A 17354-nucleotide genomic window follows, 5' to 3' on the forward strand; every position below is an offset into this window, starting at 1 on the left:
AATATCGGATACCAAATATTCAAATTTGCATATTTAATCAGGAATCTCTCAAATAAATATATTTCATTCAATGTAACATTCATAACGATATAATATAATTGTGGATTTGAGAATATATAACAATCCGACAACGTAATCAAACCATGTGAGGGACATGTAAAAATTGCATATACTCCCTCTATCTATGTGTATTACTCTATGCTTCCATCTCATTCCATAGTTTCAGATGAGGTTTCAGGAGTTCAAAACTGACGTCAACAATTCACAAGAAAATTCATAAAAAAAATTTAACATTTATTTTTTTAATATAACTAACATAGATTCTTGTATCCTAAGAAATGGTTTTTCTTTGCTATTAGTTTCCTAACAAGCAGAGAAACATTTCATGTATCGTATATTTTCAGTTTCCTAGAGGATTGCCAGGAGTTGGGAATTTGTCTGGACATCCAGCATCTGCACATATATGCATTAATATCTCACTCTCATCTTCCCGGGTATAAGTGCAGAATATATCCTCACAGGCCGACTTAGTGACTGTAGGACAAGCTGGCCAATCAGGAGATCCAATTGGTACAGGATTTTTTACCCACTCTAGAGCTCGGTGGATCCCCACCTGAAGTAAAAAAATTACTGAATTAAGATTCAAAGTTCCAAAGTAGAAAATTACCTAAATTTTTTATTCATTCTAAAATAAATGAAAAGTCTCTTCGATCAAAAAGATGTATAAAAAATAACTGTAGTAATATTCACAAAAGATATATATTAATTCTAATCAAAATAACACTTTCTATGTTTTAACTACCAATAAAATCAGATATTATCAATATGAGAATTGCATTGTGTAACCCCAAAGTATTTCGATGTTATTCTCAGGCAGTGTCTGAAGATGAACTTGAAATAAGTTCAAAACTGCTAGGTTATATAATATAGTCCTTATATTGTTAATATCCGACAAAAAAAAATATGAAAACACAGATATGATATGAAGCCATTCACTTTCAAGCGATCATTCATTCGTGCGCGAATTGCACCCTGGAAGACCACAGAACTATATATAGGTACATATACAGGTATGTGGTCTCCAAGGGTTCAATCGGCCCATGAACGACGAACGCACAAAAGCTTCTGGCTTAATTCATGTATGAAATAAACGAATATACTCACAATGTAAACATCAGGTAGAGATTGCAAATAGTCTATGAACTTCTTGTATGCCTCGTTATGCTCTTTTTTGATCGATAGCCAAGTAGCATGAACATAAAATCCAAATGGTGCTTTGTTGTTTTTGTAATTAGTATTGAAATTTTGGATTATCCATTCTGTTATATTGGCAGCATCCGATGGGCTGAAATATTGAATACCTAATCAATTCGATACAATCTGGTACTGCTCTATTGACAAGCGCTCAAAGCTCAAGGCATTTTATAAATTTTTCATATTAAAGGTCGCCATACATATACATTGAGTAGGATACATTGATAACGTAACATACATGTTGGTACATTGATCGACCATAGCACATGGAACTTTCTTCTGATCAAATAAGTCGAGCATTGGAACTACCCAAACCCCTGGGAGGGAAGCAGTTGGACAGGGTCCAATGGGGCAGTCTTGATGTGATTTGTAGTCCAGAGTATAAGGCCATAGTCCTGGATCGACATAGGATCTACTCGGCCAAGAGCAATCGTATTCCAAACCCATTTGTTTAATTACTTCGAAACTGTTGTTTCCTGTCATAAAGAAAAACATTAATCAATCATTTATTAGCAGACAACAAGAGGACAAAATCCATCCTAAGAACGACGGAAATGAAGATACTGAGAACCATATCTGGATACACGCTGAGAGATAGGAAGAGGAACACAGCCATCCGAGAGGAATGCCAGACTCAGGACATAGCTAAATGGGGAAGAAAACGACGACGATATTGGAACGACCACGTCAGCAGAATGGACGCAGGCAGAATTGCTAGGATAGCCCGAGACGGAATCCCAGGTACCAGAAGACCAGTCGGCAGACCCCCTAAGCGCTGGAAAGACTCCTGGATATCTACATCCACCGGGGACTAAAGTGGAATATACAAGCCCTAGGCTTAAATTAAGAAGAAGAAGAAGAATCATTCATTAGATTTCTTCCATATTACTGATAGGATACGGTACAGGATATCCCAAATTCGAGAACTCGAGAACTATAAGACTTGGAGAAAAAATCTTCAAGTACCCTCAATCTTTTTTCTGTAATGATAAAATAGCAGAAATCTGATCGTAAATGTCTTGCTTCGTTCTCGAGTTTCTGAAAAATTACTGTTTCGAATATTTCGCTTTATCTTGGTTTCTGTTCATGATATTGATTCAATATTCATAGAATATTTGTATTAATACCGTTATATTTTACTTTGAATTATTATCGCCATTTTAAAAAAGTACTCAAAAAACTTAAAGACTGCTCAAATGGCTCATCCAACCACAATTAAGTAGATCAGTACAAATTCTATAACAAAGCGAAGGAGTGACTCCTTCGCACTATTATCTTATAAGCAACAAAGTTAAAATTATAAAGACAAATCAGGAATTATATATGCAGGAATCACATAACACAATGTAGAAAATACCAAGTAGACTTGCAATTGGAGCTACATGATAATTGAACAATCAACAGATAAAAAACAACATAAAGATAAAGTCCTTAGTAGCGATAAAAGGGTAGAGAAAGAAATAACTGCAGACACAACAGAAAAATGCATACGAGAGTTAAGCTTAACCAGAAAGCTACTGCATGTAGTAGAAGGAGGTAAAAAGAGAAGTGAAAAAGAAATGATCCTGTAGAAAACAAGAATAATTAGATTTGTGCCGTGAAAAATTCTTTGCAACCATGTTAACAATAACCGAAGTTGAATGTATTTTCAAAGGGTCAGTCAGCAATGTTGGGTGGATTACATCTCAAGAATACAGCAAAAAAATTACGTAGGTATAACTGAGTGCCAAAAGCACAATAGATAGACAATATCTAAAATGCTGGACTTACCGGATAGCTGTAGGAATGGTACTCTCATTCCATGAATGTCACTGTTAGGTATTTTGGCGAACTTATTGATGATCTGGCGTTGGCCATCAAATTCATCAGTCAGCTCTGCAACAGAAGCTTGCTGCCATTTGGTTGTGTTAGGATCGTGGGTAATGGAATGTAATGCAACTTCGAATCCATTCTCGTACAAATCATGAAGCTGTGGATGATACAAATGTTAAATGCACAAAATTTAATTTTTTCACTTGTAACAGCTGGTTCCTTTGTACAGGGTGGGCCAAATTGGACACTTTTGAAAGAGAAGTCTCATTACTATACTAGATAGACGAAAACTGAAGTCGGTTATATCTTTCAATCTATGGAGTTAGATCAGGCTACCTAGCTGGCCGTCTCTATGAATATTTTTCAAGATACAAATCACTTGTTGCTTTTGCATTTTCTGCGATTTGTATAAAACAGACTAACATGTCCCACTTCTCATAATTTTCATATTTCATTGCAGAAAGTTGAACAGAAGTTGCTATCTAAGGTGAACTTCAACTGTTTCAATAAATGTTTGACAACATTTCCATTATTTCATTCATCATCGCATGCTCCAAAGCCTACTTATCCCAGAGATAAAATTTGAAAATTCATTATCTCGAACATGACCTCTGAAAAATATCGAGTATGCTATATTTTTGGAATGCTAATTTTCAGCTCTATCGAAATATGTAGATACGGGATGTCCCATTTGAAAAAAAAACGATATCTCATGAAATATCAGTTTGCGCAAAAATCAATTAACGTCATTGAATTCTATGTAAAAAGTTGCTACAAGTTGCTTACAAATGAAAAATTTTAAACCGAATAAAAGCTACAGCAATTTTTCGAAAATGAACATTTTTGAAAAACACCCGGTTACTATGTATCGTTGAGAGCTATGGAATTGCGGTTGTCGCCAATGAAAATTGACCCTCAGACACCAACATCAGTTTTCATTTGTCTAGTATAAAAATGGGACTTCCCATTCAAAAATGTCCACCTTGGCCTACCCTGTACATCGAGATTTAAGGATTTCGAAGCTAAGCCAATATTACTGTTCGGTACAATCATAGAGTAATAAACATATATAGAGGGAGTATACGCAATTTTAACATGTCCCCAACATGGTTAGATTACGTTGTCGGATTGTGATATATTTTCAAATTAAAAATTTTACTATATCTTTATGAATGTTTATTATATTGAATGAAATATATTTATTTGAGTGATTCCCGATTAAATATGCAAATTTGATTATTTGGAACCCGATATTTTTCCAAATTGTCGAATTTATAATAAGCAGAATATTTATTATTTTCTGTATCTACCTGCTGAAATCCAAGGTTTGGCAATCATTGCTCTCCAAGTATCATCCGTTGTTTCACGTCGTTTGGCGCGCTTGAAGTTTAAACTTGTTTTCTGAATTTCTGATATATTTTGGTATTTATTTCAATATATTTTGAGTTAATATGGAACATTGATCCACTAAGGGACTTAAGAGGTGCATTCTTCGTGAGAAACTCGCGAATTGAGTGAAATATCGTATCACATCGTTTTCATTTCCGCGCGCTTCACGTCAAATTTGATAGTTCATGTTGGGAACAAAATTTCCTTACTAAAAACGACAAATGTCCCTCTATCTATGTTTATTTATCGGAGGGTACAATACATATGGACGTACTTGTTAATGGTTTTCAGGAAATATGACTAGTATAGATGTTTTTTACTCACTTTGGGATAAATGGTATAATCGTGAGATACGAAAAGGGTGGCGCTCACGTTACAACCATCAGGATTTTTTTTCCTACCGTAAAAAGCATCTACATACAACTGGTAGTTATCACTTCTGATAGCGTCGTCAAAGGTTAAGAATACGAACTGAAAAACAAATTAATAAAATTAATGTTTCTTATAAACTTCCACAAGTCAATATTTTCCCGTTATCAGGATCGTTCATATTTTGAACGGAGATCTCAACATGATCATTCTCATTGAGTTTCATATCGTGAATGCCACGATTGAATTTGTTAATAAAGCAAAATCCGGCTAGATATTTTTAATGAATTACCTTCAAAATATAAGGCTTTAATCAACAACATTCGAACGTAACATAACATAACGACATTTTAAGCTGGCAATAACAACATAACACACACAACGGGATAAAGATTTTCTGTAGATACCTCTCTCAAGATATTTTAGGGAACATAATCTTCAAGATATTGAAAAACTGTAAACCTCATGAAAGAATGTTTAATCACCAAAGAAAATCTTCTGATGGAATAGTTTGCCTTCGTAGCTCACAACATCTGGGACAGTTCAGATGAAGAAACATGTTTGGGTGATCGGCAAAGTAAATATGATACCCCATCTTGTGTTACCTATGACGGTTGAGCATCGCCGGCAACGATTATGGTGGTGCAGAGAACGTTAACATTGGAATGTGGAATGGCATCAGGTCGTTTATTCTGATGAATCTCGATTCTCCTTGGGTGCACATGATGGCCGAAGAAGGCTTAGACGACGTCAGGGAGAGAGACGTGGACCTCAGTTTGATGTTGAGCGTCATGTACACCGGACAGTAGGCGTTATGGTATGGGATGATATTCACATGCAAGTAGGTCACTTTTAGTCTTTGTTCGAGGTAACATGACAGCGCTGCGTTACCTACAAGAAATAGTAGAGCCATATGTTCTCCCTTACCTTAACCAGCTCGAGAATTCAATATTTCAGCAAGATAATACCCGACCTCATGTTGCCAGAGTTAGTTTAAACTTTTTAGAAGCGACCCATGTGAATATTTTGCCATGGCCGCCCAGATCCCCCGATCTTCCACCCATAGAGCATATTTGGGACATCATAGGTAGAAGTCTTGGAAATTTACCCCAGCCCCCACGGACTTTGGCGGCTCTGAGACATGAAGTACAGGTAGCTAGGGATAGTATCCCTCAAGAAGAAATAGACCATCTTATTGCATCAATGGCGAGACGTGTTGGGAAGTGTATAAATATCGCGGTGGACAAACACATTATTAACAAGATCATTAAAAAAAATTGTAAACCCTTCTTTTTTTCTCTAATTTCAATCATTTACTCCTTGCTATAGATACTACCTATGTTTTACCAAAAAAAAATTAAAAATTTCAACAGCTCCTTCTGGGTGTTGCAGTTTCTTTGTCAGTTAGTATAAATTTAAGAGGTCTGAGTTAAGTTTGAATTAAAAATTCGATTTACCTGCGGCGTTTTGTCTCTGCTCAATCCTCCAGGTATCTCACTTGAGGAGCATCTGCAATCAGGCAATTCACATTTTTTCTGGTCGCAAGGCTTGGCCAATGGTAAATCATCTTTGATTAATGGAGAAGCCAGAGAGTATGAATAACTCAGTGCGAAAATGAGCAGAATTGAATAGAACTGAAAAAAATAAATAAAAATAATATAAATTCTGGAAATATCTTCACAATTTCAGTATTATCACCTTTCCTAAGAAGTATTTCAATGTGCAAAATTAGAAACAGTTAGGATAATCGAAAAAGTTGCCTACTCACCTTCATTTCGATTCGCCAAAATCTCAATAACAAATCTAAAATCATCCAGTGCTTCTGTTACAGCTATTTATGTATCATAAATTTTTGATTATTTCTTTCGATGACTATCGATTTATCAGATTTCAATGGAATACTTCCATTCAAACTGATAACTTAATACTTGGTAAAAGATAGCGATTCGATTAAAATTTCGAGTTCTCAATAAAACATATTGATGTTGCGAATGTTTCATTAATTGAATGAAGTTTTTATCAAAAGTAAATATCATTAGATATTGTATTATTCAATCGACCTAGTTATTGAAAATTTTAAAATATAATGCAGGCGTGTGGACTAGTTTTCGTTTTTTTTAAGGATTAATTCTGAAAATTTAAGTAAAATGAAACAAAAATGTGGAAGAATCATTGAAATATCTCTAGAATGAAAAAGTTATGGGACTATGAAGTTGCGCTTGGAAGAATAATTTCATAGTACGTGTAAGTGTCGTGACGTCACACACTAGACGACTGGTATTGGCAGAGTGCTTACGAATTCATTGGTGTACAATCACTTGTGCCGTTCGTGTCGTGTTTTGTTCGTTACACGATGGCTGAAATAACTTACTATATACATACATATAAATTACTTTTTTCTTTTTACTTTTTACTCCTCACATAAATATTTTTTGCCATTGATAGACTTCAACAACCAGTACTCAACTACAAACTGTTTATGAAACGTTTTTTAAATAAATCATCGTTATAAGTTGAACCATGATGAAGCAAACTCAAGAGTAGATACTTACTTGAAAAGTTTAACTCCTTTTATTTCTGCACTGACATAAGATGGATTTGAAGAAAAAAACTCCATCACTGCGAATATATCTATTTTAGGCAAATTGTCACTTTGTCCTTTCATGAAGCCTTCTTCCATTATGGTGACATAAAAACAAAACTCGAGTTAAAACTGCACTGTACAACTACAAACGGCGCGAGAGCCTTGGCGCGGCTAAGTATTTAAACATAATTTATGGTGTAGCGATCACAGGCAAGAGCCGTGACGTCACACCAAAGACGTTCCGCGCTAAAATACGTATATTTAAATAATCTATTTCTCAGTCATTTATTGATGGATTTTCAAAATTTTTTCACTGATTTATCAGTTTTGCTCTATATTTTAATTCTATCGTGTCAAATATAGTATTATCTACATCACTAAACTAGACCATTCCAAGTTTTCAAGAAGTACGAGCCAATCACTCCACCAGATCAAATTGCAAATATATTGGGACTTTTTGTCAATATAATGGTCTCTCAGCAGTTACATGAGGATTTTCACTGCCCCATATGCGAGAATTTTGCTTGTTCACATAGTCGAAAATATGCTTTGTGAAAATTCGATTCGAAAAATTGTCATCCAAACGTTGTTTTTTAAGTCCCAATCGTCATAGTATGCATTCCATGGTCAGCTGGCTGTAGTTCTTGTGTCAACTGAACCTTATAAAGATGGAGATGCAAATCCAGTGCAAAATACACCTTAGCGTGCCGTAAGAGAGAGCCAAATGTTAGAGTAGATGTAAATATAATGTTTATGTCGGGGACAGTCGGATCAGATCGAACTTTTTTAAATAACCGCTGGTTGGTGAATTCGATTGATTAAATTTTTACAGGAATAAATTACTAAGCTTTGTGAGTTGTGACTCAGAATGGATTATTCTCCTAGGGGATATATCCCCCTTATCCTTCCCTTGGGTACGCCACTGACCTAAAATGCCTAGGAGGTATCTTATGCAGAGAAATAAAATAAACCTTCCCTCCTTTGCCTATGATGAATATGTTTCATAATTCATCGTTTAAAAGTTGGATGCAAGAGAAATCAGAATAATATAAAATTTTCATTGTTGAAATTAAGTTTATCATTACTTTTTTTATTATGATAAAGTGTCCTTTCCAAAAGCCCATGTAAATATTCGAAATTTGCATCCCCAGGTTTTTCCATATACCCCTCGAATTTTCTTATTTCGCGATAGATTTCAAAATGTTTTTTTTTTTTGATATTCAGGTCATATTTACGGAAACTTAAGTCGTATTTTGGCAACATGATTAAGTTTGTTAATGAGCAAAATCATTTTGCCCATCAACGAACTTAACCGCTGCATTCGAAAACCGTATCAACCACGGGCGTAGCCAGGTTTCAGTTTCGGGGGGGGGTTTTAAGACAAAGGCCTATACAGAAAGGCTAATGGGAGAAATAAGAATTTTTTTAATAGAAATAAATGAGAATGAAAGAAGAAAAAAATTAATAAATTTTGACTTCTTAAACATTTGGTGGGGGGGGGGTGTTGAACCCCCAAACCCCCCCCCTGGCTACGCCCGTGGTATCAACCCTAAAAAGGACAGCTCGAACGGGAAAATGAATAGAAGGATTGAATTCATCAGTGAGTCGCAAATTATCGTCGGATCAAAATTCTAAGTAGTCTATTGCGAAAAATTCGAAAAACACGAACATTTTGATCGTGATAAAAAGATATAGCTCGTTAATGTAACTAGAGTTCAAAGAACTCCATAGCTGCCCTCTAGAATTGAATATTAAAACTATGTATTTCCCAACGTCACGTCACGATTGCTTCATCAGATCATAAACAGAAAACTGTTGGAAATTTTCATCTTTTAATGGAACGTAGCTAGAAATGACGCATTGGCAAGAGAATGACAGAATGACAATAACCAAGTGAATTAATTAGCTTCTAGGACTATAAATTTAGTATGTTTGTTTTAATTTAGTTATTATTCAATCAAGTTATACATTGTTTTTCAACAATTTCAAACTCTATAGTACAAAATTTGGCCTTAATACGTAATTTAGTATACAATTTAAGACAAACCTTAGTATATTCAACTCAGGTTATAGTTACTTTGATAGAATAACAACTTTAAGAGTGAAACATTGACAATATATGTTCAACAATGCGATCTAAAGAATCTTCAGTTAATAAGTCGCACATACAAACACCTATGTCTGAAAGACAACAGCTGGCTCTACTTATGCAAATGACTTCTGGAAATGAAACTATAGCTAAAAGTCCTGGTGGCACCACTTATTCATTAACAAGGCAAAAAGACAGAAATGAAAGAGGAGAAACACCATTGCATTTAGCAGCAATTAGAGGAGATATCGAACAAGTATCCAAAATACTTGGGAATAAAGTTGATCCAAATGTTACTGATTTTGCAGGTAAGACTTCAATACACATAATAATAATTAATTTTTTTTGGACATTGTATACAAGAGTTACATATAAAGTTGACGAAGTTCAATGCAGATAATAAATACTATTATCTTATCAAAAAAGACCTTACTCAACTTAATGTTTATTGATACTAAATCCTGAATTATTTCATTCATTAAATGAACTAATAGATAGACAAATGAGGACATAAGTTACTTGATATGGTCATAATGTGAATATGTAGATGTTACTAAATATTACAAGGAGCTAATGAAGAATATATAAAGTCTTTCACATTCATCAGAACATAAGAAACTTGAATGATAATATTCTTTTGGATAAAATCTTATCTTGATAAGTATTGGCATTTCTTCTGCAGTGTTTTTTTTTTCGATATTAAAAAGAATATCTTTTAAAGATTTTTATTTGTAGGTTGGACTCCTCTACATGAAGCTTGTAATTATGGTTGGTATGAAATAGCAATTAAACTGGTACAAGCTGGAGCTAACGTTAATGCAAAAGGCTTAGATAATGATACTCCATTACATGATGCTGTGATTAATGGACATTTGAATATTATGAAATTATTGATAGATAATGGTGCCGATATTCACTTCAAAAATACAAAAGGAAAAAGCCCATTAGATGTGGCAGTTCCAAATATTAAACCATATGTTCTGAATTCCAGTTTACCTATACCAGGTATGATCATCTTATCATATTTAAGTGCAACTGCATCTTCTGGTATTATTTTTAAGCTTCAGAGGATTAGCCTCAACTTTAACCATTTCGATAAGATAAAATGAAATACACCTCTTTCAACTTTCCTAAATTGCAATCCTAAATAGTATTGCTCAACTGGAGGTGGCCCTTGTATTTTCTTGAAAGTTATCTCATTTACAATATTCTATATCTAAGAAGTAAGTTCAGTATTATTTTAATATGATCAGTAGTCTAGTTGGGTTTGAGCGCTCCTGAAGAGGATAAAATATTCAGTTTAATATCGTTTCTCTGTTAAAATAAAATTTCTAACCTATATTATGGTTTGCTCGCTCTTCCTGTCATTTCTCGAACGTAGTATTGGATCTGTCTAATTGACAGGTTATTTGACCTACTAGGTAGGTCATAGTTATTGATTAAATGAAAATTAGACGCGTACTCAAATTCTTGTGGTTTGCTGTCATCGGTGGTACTGACCTGTCTTTGTTGATAGTAAATAATAGGTGTAATTATTATTACATTAAATAATCGTATTCATTCTCGAACCCATTGAAAAATATTTAATCATCTTAACAATCTTACATTATATCCTACGTGTTCATTTATCACTTCAAAGAATAGAAATGCGTCGAGCATCACAAATTCACAAAGGTATGTTAACAAAATGGCTCTAGCGGTAATCATGCATTCCAGGGTATAATTGTTTAAAAAACATTGATCTTAAAGTGGGTTTGTATTGTTGATTCAACGCAACCCATGATTAACGTATGATTGTTTATAATATCTTCGAAATACATTATTAACGTTCATCTACAGGAAATTTCAACACTAAATTTATGTTCCCAAACGTAATTCAATGTACATATAGTCGAATGGTAATGTAATGGTGTTAATCATTGATTAATTTTATTAAAATTAATTCCTTATGAATTACTTTTAGACTCCTCATATTTTGAAGGTGTAATTATCATGTATTGATGGTACATTATTTCTTTTTATAGTAATAACGGGAGAAATAGTTGATTTTTATTAGAATGGATATTCGGACAGTTGTATTTGAAAATGAAGAATTGGATGAATTCAAACTAATTTTGTGCAAATTAGTGGATATCCACTTAAGAAATAAGCATGTTGGTTATTGTGGATGAAAAAGACCAAAATTATTCCTAATACAGAATTTTTATTAATGATTGCAACATCCTAGAGGTCTTTGAAATGTTCTTCACAACATTTTACTAATACGGCAACTAGTTTATAGGATAAAATTTCAAAATTGACAATGAAAAATTATGTATTATGAATTTTATTTTGAATTTTGTGAGCCCTCTGTTTCCAAACCCGCTATAAGTGATTTAGAAATATTTCAAAGACTGCCAGGATGTCACAATATTTTACAAAACTTAAATTACTTATTGAATAGACCTTCAATCTTTTATTTATATCAACATGACTTGAATTGTAAAGTCTCAGAAATAATTCAACACAAAGATATCCGTTAGTTGAATTTGAACTCAATAGGCTATTAGATCGAATCATCTATGCAACATGATTTTCACCTATATCTCAAACTGTTTGAATATTTGTTTTCGATTACACGATGATCTATTAATCAAAGTCTTCATTTGAAATAATTGGAAAAGCCTCCTTTCTTAAGGTCATTTTTTGAATAATGTAATTACTCTCTAACTCAATCCTGTCAACACATTGATTTTTAACAGTATATAATCAACAAAACTGAGTAATGAATTTTTGTCAGAATCAATGGTACCGTCAAGGCTACCACCCAGAGGAAGAGATGATAAAAAACTAACAGATAATAATAAAACGAAGTCTAATACAACTGATGAAAATATAGACTCATCTAAAGGAGAAGATGCATACGAGTTCAAGTCCTCAAAAGATCAAGCTGAACAAAAAAGTTCAATGGAAAATGATGCTTCAGGAGAAACTTCCTCTAGTGTTCCTCCAACTTCGGAGGAAACACCTAAAAGAGGATATTCGGAAATGAATGATAATGTTGAGGATAATACTGAAGATGAATCGAGAAAAAAGAAACGAAAAGATGAAGGAACTAAGGACAAAAATGCTTTACGAGGAACATCCCAAAATAAAGGCCAAACAGGCAAGCCTAATTCTGATAAGGCTAACAAAAGTTCTAATTTGAATGTTAATAAAACAGGTACTTTTCCTTTTCATGAACAAGTGAAAATATCAGAAGTTTTCTTAAATTGTTATGGTAACCTATTTCTTTGAAGTGTACATTAATCATTGAATATAAATTAAATAATCTGTTTGAAATGGAAAAAACATTATCTGGGTAGTTAGATAAAAAATAAGTTACATAGCAATTTTAGAGAAGTTCTTTTCCACTTGTAGGTACCTTTATTTTTTGTTTTTGTCTTATTTAAATTGTACATGTTCAAATTCAGTTGCTTCAGATAAGAAAAGTCCATGTCCTAGTCCAAAAGTAGCAAGTGATGTTGAAGATGACTCTAAAGTTGACTTGAAGGTCCCACCACTAAAAATTGTTATACCTCAAACGAACAGTAATGAGCAGGAAACAGGTGTTAATAGAAGTAGCAAAAACAGTTCCCAAAGAACACACCAGGCACTTCCCTATGTTGTACCAAGTTCAAGCAGTAACGATTCAAGTAATGAAAAAGAAGTAAATGCCAATTCGAGCCAAGAAGAGAATCCAACAAAAACTGATGAGAAGAAAGATGGTGCAGCATCTACATCTACAGATGACCAGGTGAGTCCTCAACATTGAGTGTTGACTCAAATAGTTAGAAAAGGAATATAAGTGAAGCTGGGCTCTGCTGTGCTTGAATTTCACAATGAGTACTGGAGAAGTGCCTTTATAAAGCAAAAAATTTCATATAGTATTTATTATGAAAAATAATAATATTTTTTTCAATAAATTCACTCAGAACACATTAGGTTCATCAGTGAATAGGAAACATATACGAATTGGAGAATATCATTTAATAACCTTCTTTTAGTTTGCATTTATCAAGTTTCATAATAATTTAATAACTGTACTAAAAAAGCTGATTGAAATATTTGGCATATGTTCCTCAAAGTTGAAATTGTACTTAACATTTTAGATTGTTCTGATTCACATTTAGTTTCTTGATGTTGATAATATACCAACATCAACTTACAAATAATACGTTATGAATTTAATATAAAGACAAAAATAAAACGATTTTGCACTGCATAACTTTATAACAAAGAAAACCTGAGGATTGTCTGGATTCAGACTAATTGGATGAGAAACACTGAGTGATTTCATGCGACAAATCTGTAGATGCAAAATCATTTCCTTTTCGAACTTGTGTGATCAATTTTTTTGAAACTTGATTGAACGATTTTTTTGAAACGGGACTCGTCCTCAGCGTGGAGGCGCTAACCATCAAAGGGTGCTGCGAAGTTCCCACAAGAGTGGCGGTCAAACTCAAATTCCAGATAGAAGTAGCAATAACTCTTCCCCGCAACTGCACAGATCTCACTCGCCTTCTCCCTCTGCTTCCCCCACAGCCCCGAATGCATCTACTGACGCGCCAGTTGCGACCAGTTGTGCATTGGCCAATACCGTTTCAAAAACTTCAGATTCTCAGGTAGGAGTTGTCGTATCGTGTCTCATCACCTTTATCTCCGTCTCATTTTTCATTCATTTTTTTCGGAGATGTCTGTGTTTTAAGTTACCATTCTTTTTTGTTTTGCTTTGGGGGCGTTCTTGGTTTTCTAAGATGTAGTTTAGAAGGCGTTTTCACACATTGGTGTATATATTTCCACACATCTCAAAAATTTAGAGATTTTTATCCAAGATTTTTGGATAGCATGTTAGGATCTCGTTACTGGACTAGTTTTGAAGAAGTTATGTACAGATGGAAATATTTTAAAATTTATCACTATGAAACGGCAGAACTCTGTAAGTTAATTTCTTTTTATAGTCGATCTAATCAACATATTATATGTGTTGCAATTGAGCTAGGCGATCCAGAAACAAAAACCGCCTTTATTACGGAATTCATTGAAATATACAGAAATTTATCTAATTCTTATGTTTTAAGCTAAAATTTAAAAAAACTGCTAAAATAGGCCAAAGGGTTCAAGGCAAAGAAATTATTAACTTCTTAGAGATTTTGTTTCTTCCCCTAATTTTGCTGGTGTGTATAGATAGTATATGAATGAAACAAATGATTAAAGATTGAGATTGATAATTGAATTTTAGAAAGTTATTTTTTAACAAAAAAACGTGTTTTCTTTTTTTTTTCATTATTGGCCAATAATTGAATTATTGCTGCAGCGGCTCTTTGTTTTGTATTTAACAACATTTTTTTAATTGCATATTTGACTATTTGAAGATCTGAACTAAAAGAGCATAGTAAAATTCAGGATTTCTGTCAAATCTCGGTCTTAAGGTTCAGTTTTTCGATTCAATCGTATCGTGTGTAATTTTTGATTTGTACTGTAGTAATCGCTACTCACGTTGAATGCCGGCTATAATTCATGCTGGTAAAGCCAGGAAATCAACTAAAAAAAAACAAAATGTGTTTCATTGCATTTTATAAAGGTAAATTAACTTGCCGCACTCTGTACTAAGTATTGGACTTCTCCGAAACGAATATTGTGTTTCATCTTATTCAATTTGGTTTCAGCTCCTCTAAAATTGTAAATTACTGATCCCATAAAGAATGTTACGTAAGAAATTTTGTTCAGAACATACCTTTTTATTATAAACCTGTTATGGTTATGGCCAATTTGGGTTAATGAATAAATTAAAAAAAGAAATTGATTTTGTACCAATTTAACCAAAATAAAAAGTTTTGACAACTGAAATAATATTTGTTCAACACAATATTTCTATTTGAATCTTATTGAAGAGAATGGAATATGGTAAACCGCACAGAATGTTACAATGTAACTCTCTAATCAATATTGCTAATTGAGAATTTACCAACTTTTTCCTATCATTTGTGAAAGTATGGCAAGAACAGATAAGTTGTAGTAAATATTAGTACCCATTCCTTTCTATTTTTACAGTTTGAAGAATAATCCACAGCTAACCAGACATTCGCTGGTAATTCATCATTATAAATAAATGTCCTCTTTGATAAATTTTATATATTATGTGTTATTAGTAATTTGTATGAAGGTTTTTTTTTTTTTTAATACACATCTTAAATTCATCATTCTTTTTAGTCGAATACTGAGAACGAGAATTCGTCTTCTGCATCTTCGGTTTCTACAAATGCACAGACAGCAACTCCGGCTCCAGTCGAGTTGCATCCTAGAAAGAGAAAAATGAAACCAAGCAAGGAACCCGCTGCGCCACCTCCAGATGCTGCGGATGTTTCCGCAGAGTCCCAAATCCATCCTCATGAACAGCCAATCACAAATTGCTACCAATTGTTTTTAGACATAAGAAAGCAGGTAGGTTGCAAAAAAAAAATTATTTTAATTTTGAAATTAGGAATATTTTACTCAATCAATGAGTATTTTGTCATGATCTATAATATACATTGTATTAAAAAAGTTATTACTACTCTCAGATTGAAAAGAGGAGAAAGGGTTTATTTCCTGTACAACCTAAACCGCCACAAGGATTTAAGGACTATCTGCTGAATAGATGTACCTATGTTCTTGCAAACACAACGTCAACTTCGCCTAATGTTTCGTATCCTCCAAATTTACCTGCTCAAATGAAGGATATCTTCACAGAACAGGAAAAGGAGAGATATCGGCTCAGGATGCAGGTATTATTTTCACTTGAAATTTTTTTCAATACAAGTTAATTTTATGATTTTTCAGCATGTTATTGAGAAAGAAAAATTAGTTCTCTCAGTCGAACAAGAAATTTTAAGAGTTCATGGTAGAGCGGCTAGAGCTTTAGCAAATCAATCCCTTCCATTTTCAGTCTGCTCAATACTTCGGGATGAAGAAGTTTACAATTTAATCACACCTGAACAAGAAGAAAAGGATAGAAATGCTAGGTCTAGATACAATGGTAAGTTAAATCAGGTGTTATTTTATGATGCCGATGTTTCATTTTTCAGGTCATAGACTGTGATTTTAAAACTTTCTATGTATATTTTAATCGTTGATATTTAATGTTGATGAAATTTATTTGGTTATGCTTTAACCCCATATAAAGTAAAAAGGGAAAAGTCTGTAAAAATGTTATTCAAAACAGATAAATGGGGTTTTGTTTTTTGGTATAAAAACAATTTATAAAAATAGCTTTGCACATATAATTGTATCCTTTGTAGATCAACCAAAAATCAATAACTTAATTAAATAGAAAATATTTCAGTATCTAACTGATCTTGACTCAGATTAAAACGTACCTCTCACAATTTTAGGTCGTCTATTTTTGAGTTGGCTTCAAGATGTTGACGATAAATGGGAAAAAATCAAGGAACACATGCTTCTGAGACATCATAATGAAGCTGAATCTCTCCATGCTGTTCAAAAAATGGACTGGGAGTGGAAGATGATTGAAATGAACCTTTGTGACAAAAAATCAACACCAACTGTTGAAGAACATCATGTTCCAATGGTTCATGTCAGCGATGATTTTGATTTGCTTCCTGCTTAATTGTTCAAGATTTATTGAATTTGATGTCTGTGATAAATTGTACAAAATTATTTTTAATATTTTAACTGAATATTGAATATTTCACTTTATAATTTGATGTGATAACTGGTTTTCTTGTTTTAATTCAGAGGATTAATAACATATCTTAATTTGAAGATAATAAAGCTTTAATGATTTTAATATTTCATTAAATAATTTAAATACCCATTCTTTTCCAGTTCCAGAGGAAC

General features: G+C 33.3%; 2 protein-coding genes across 4 annotated transcripts; one reads left to right on the forward strand and one right to left on the reverse strand.

The window, feature by feature from the left end:
* Positions 1 to 281: 281 nt before the first annotated feature.
* On the reverse strand, positions 282 to 6748 carry LOC123673073 (chitin deacetylase 8). Its single transcript, XM_045607494.1, has 7 exons — positions 6593 to 6748; positions 6282 to 6458; positions 4780 to 4926; positions 3025 to 3223; positions 1493 to 1730; positions 1165 to 1345; positions 282 to 613 (listed from the first exon to the last, which is right to left on the reverse strand). Exons 1-7 carry the CDS (start codon positions 6635 to 6637, stop codon positions 401 to 403), a joined length of 1200 nt encoding a protein of 399 aa, XP_045463450.1. The 5' UTR covers positions 6638 to 6748; the 3' UTR covers positions 282 to 400.
* A 2533-nt stretch (positions 6749 to 9281) lies between these two features.
* Positions 9282 to 17304, forward strand: LOC123672764 (ankyrin repeat domain-containing protein 12). Of its 3 annotated transcripts, XM_045607042.1 has the most exons (9): positions 9282 to 9805; positions 10233 to 10502; positions 12277 to 12699; positions 12950 to 13272; positions 13919 to 14140; positions 15729 to 15959; positions 16079 to 16282; positions 16338 to 16533; positions 16889 to 17304. In XM_045607042.1, the coding sequence occupies exons 1-9, from the start codon at positions 9538 to 9540 to the stop codon at positions 17122 to 17124; spliced, it is 2373 nt and encodes a 790-aa protein (XP_045462998.1). In that variant the 5' UTR covers positions 9282 to 9537; the 3' UTR covers positions 17125 to 17304. The 3 variants fall into 3 exon arrangements, with proteins under 3 accessions (XP_045462998.1, XP_045462999.1, XP_045463000.1); XM_045607043.1 differs by lacking the exon at positions 13919 to 14140 and having other exon boundaries at positions 9283 to 9805; XM_045607044.1 differs by lacking the exons at positions 9282 to 9805; positions 10233 to 10502 and adding an exon at positions 10963 to 11171.
* Positions 17305 to 17354: the final 50 nt, after the last annotated feature.

This window comes from Harmonia axyridis, chromosome 2, assembly GCF_914767665.1.
Source record: "Harmonia axyridis chromosome 2, icHarAxyr1.1, whole genome shotgun sequence".
Lineage (NCBI taxonomy): Eukaryota > Metazoa > Arthropoda > Insecta > Coleoptera > Coccinellidae > Harmonia > Harmonia axyridis.

What these genes read in the sequence shown, in the direction of transcription:
- LOC123673073 (XM_045607494.1), bottom strand. Translation starts at nt 6,637, where the DNA reads ATGATTTTAGATTTGTTATTGAGATTTTGGCGAATCGAAATGAAG. An exon ending in ATTATACCATTTATCCCAAA is followed by an intron (nt 3,224 to 4,779) that starts GTGAGTAAAAAA and finishes TATCATCCACAG; the next exon opens with CTTCATGATTTGTACGAGAA. An exon ending in GTCGATCAATGTACCAACAT is followed by an intron (nt 1,346 to 1,492) that starts GTATGTTACGTT and finishes TCAATATTTCAG; the next exon opens with CCCATCGGATGCTGCCAATA.
- LOC123672764 (XM_045607042.1), top strand. Translation starts at nt 9,538, where the DNA reads ATGCGATCTAAAGAATCTTCAGTTAATAAGTCGCACATACAAACACCT. An exon ending in AAATGTTACTGATTTTGCAG is followed by an intron (nt 9,806 to 10,232) that starts GTAAGACTTCAA and finishes TTTTATTTGTAG; the next exon opens with GTTGGACTCCTCTACATGAA. An exon ending in TTTGAATGTTAATAAAACAG is followed by an intron (nt 12,700 to 12,949) that starts GTACTTTTCCTT and finishes GTTCAAATTCAG; the next exon opens with TTGCTTCAGATAAGAAAAGT.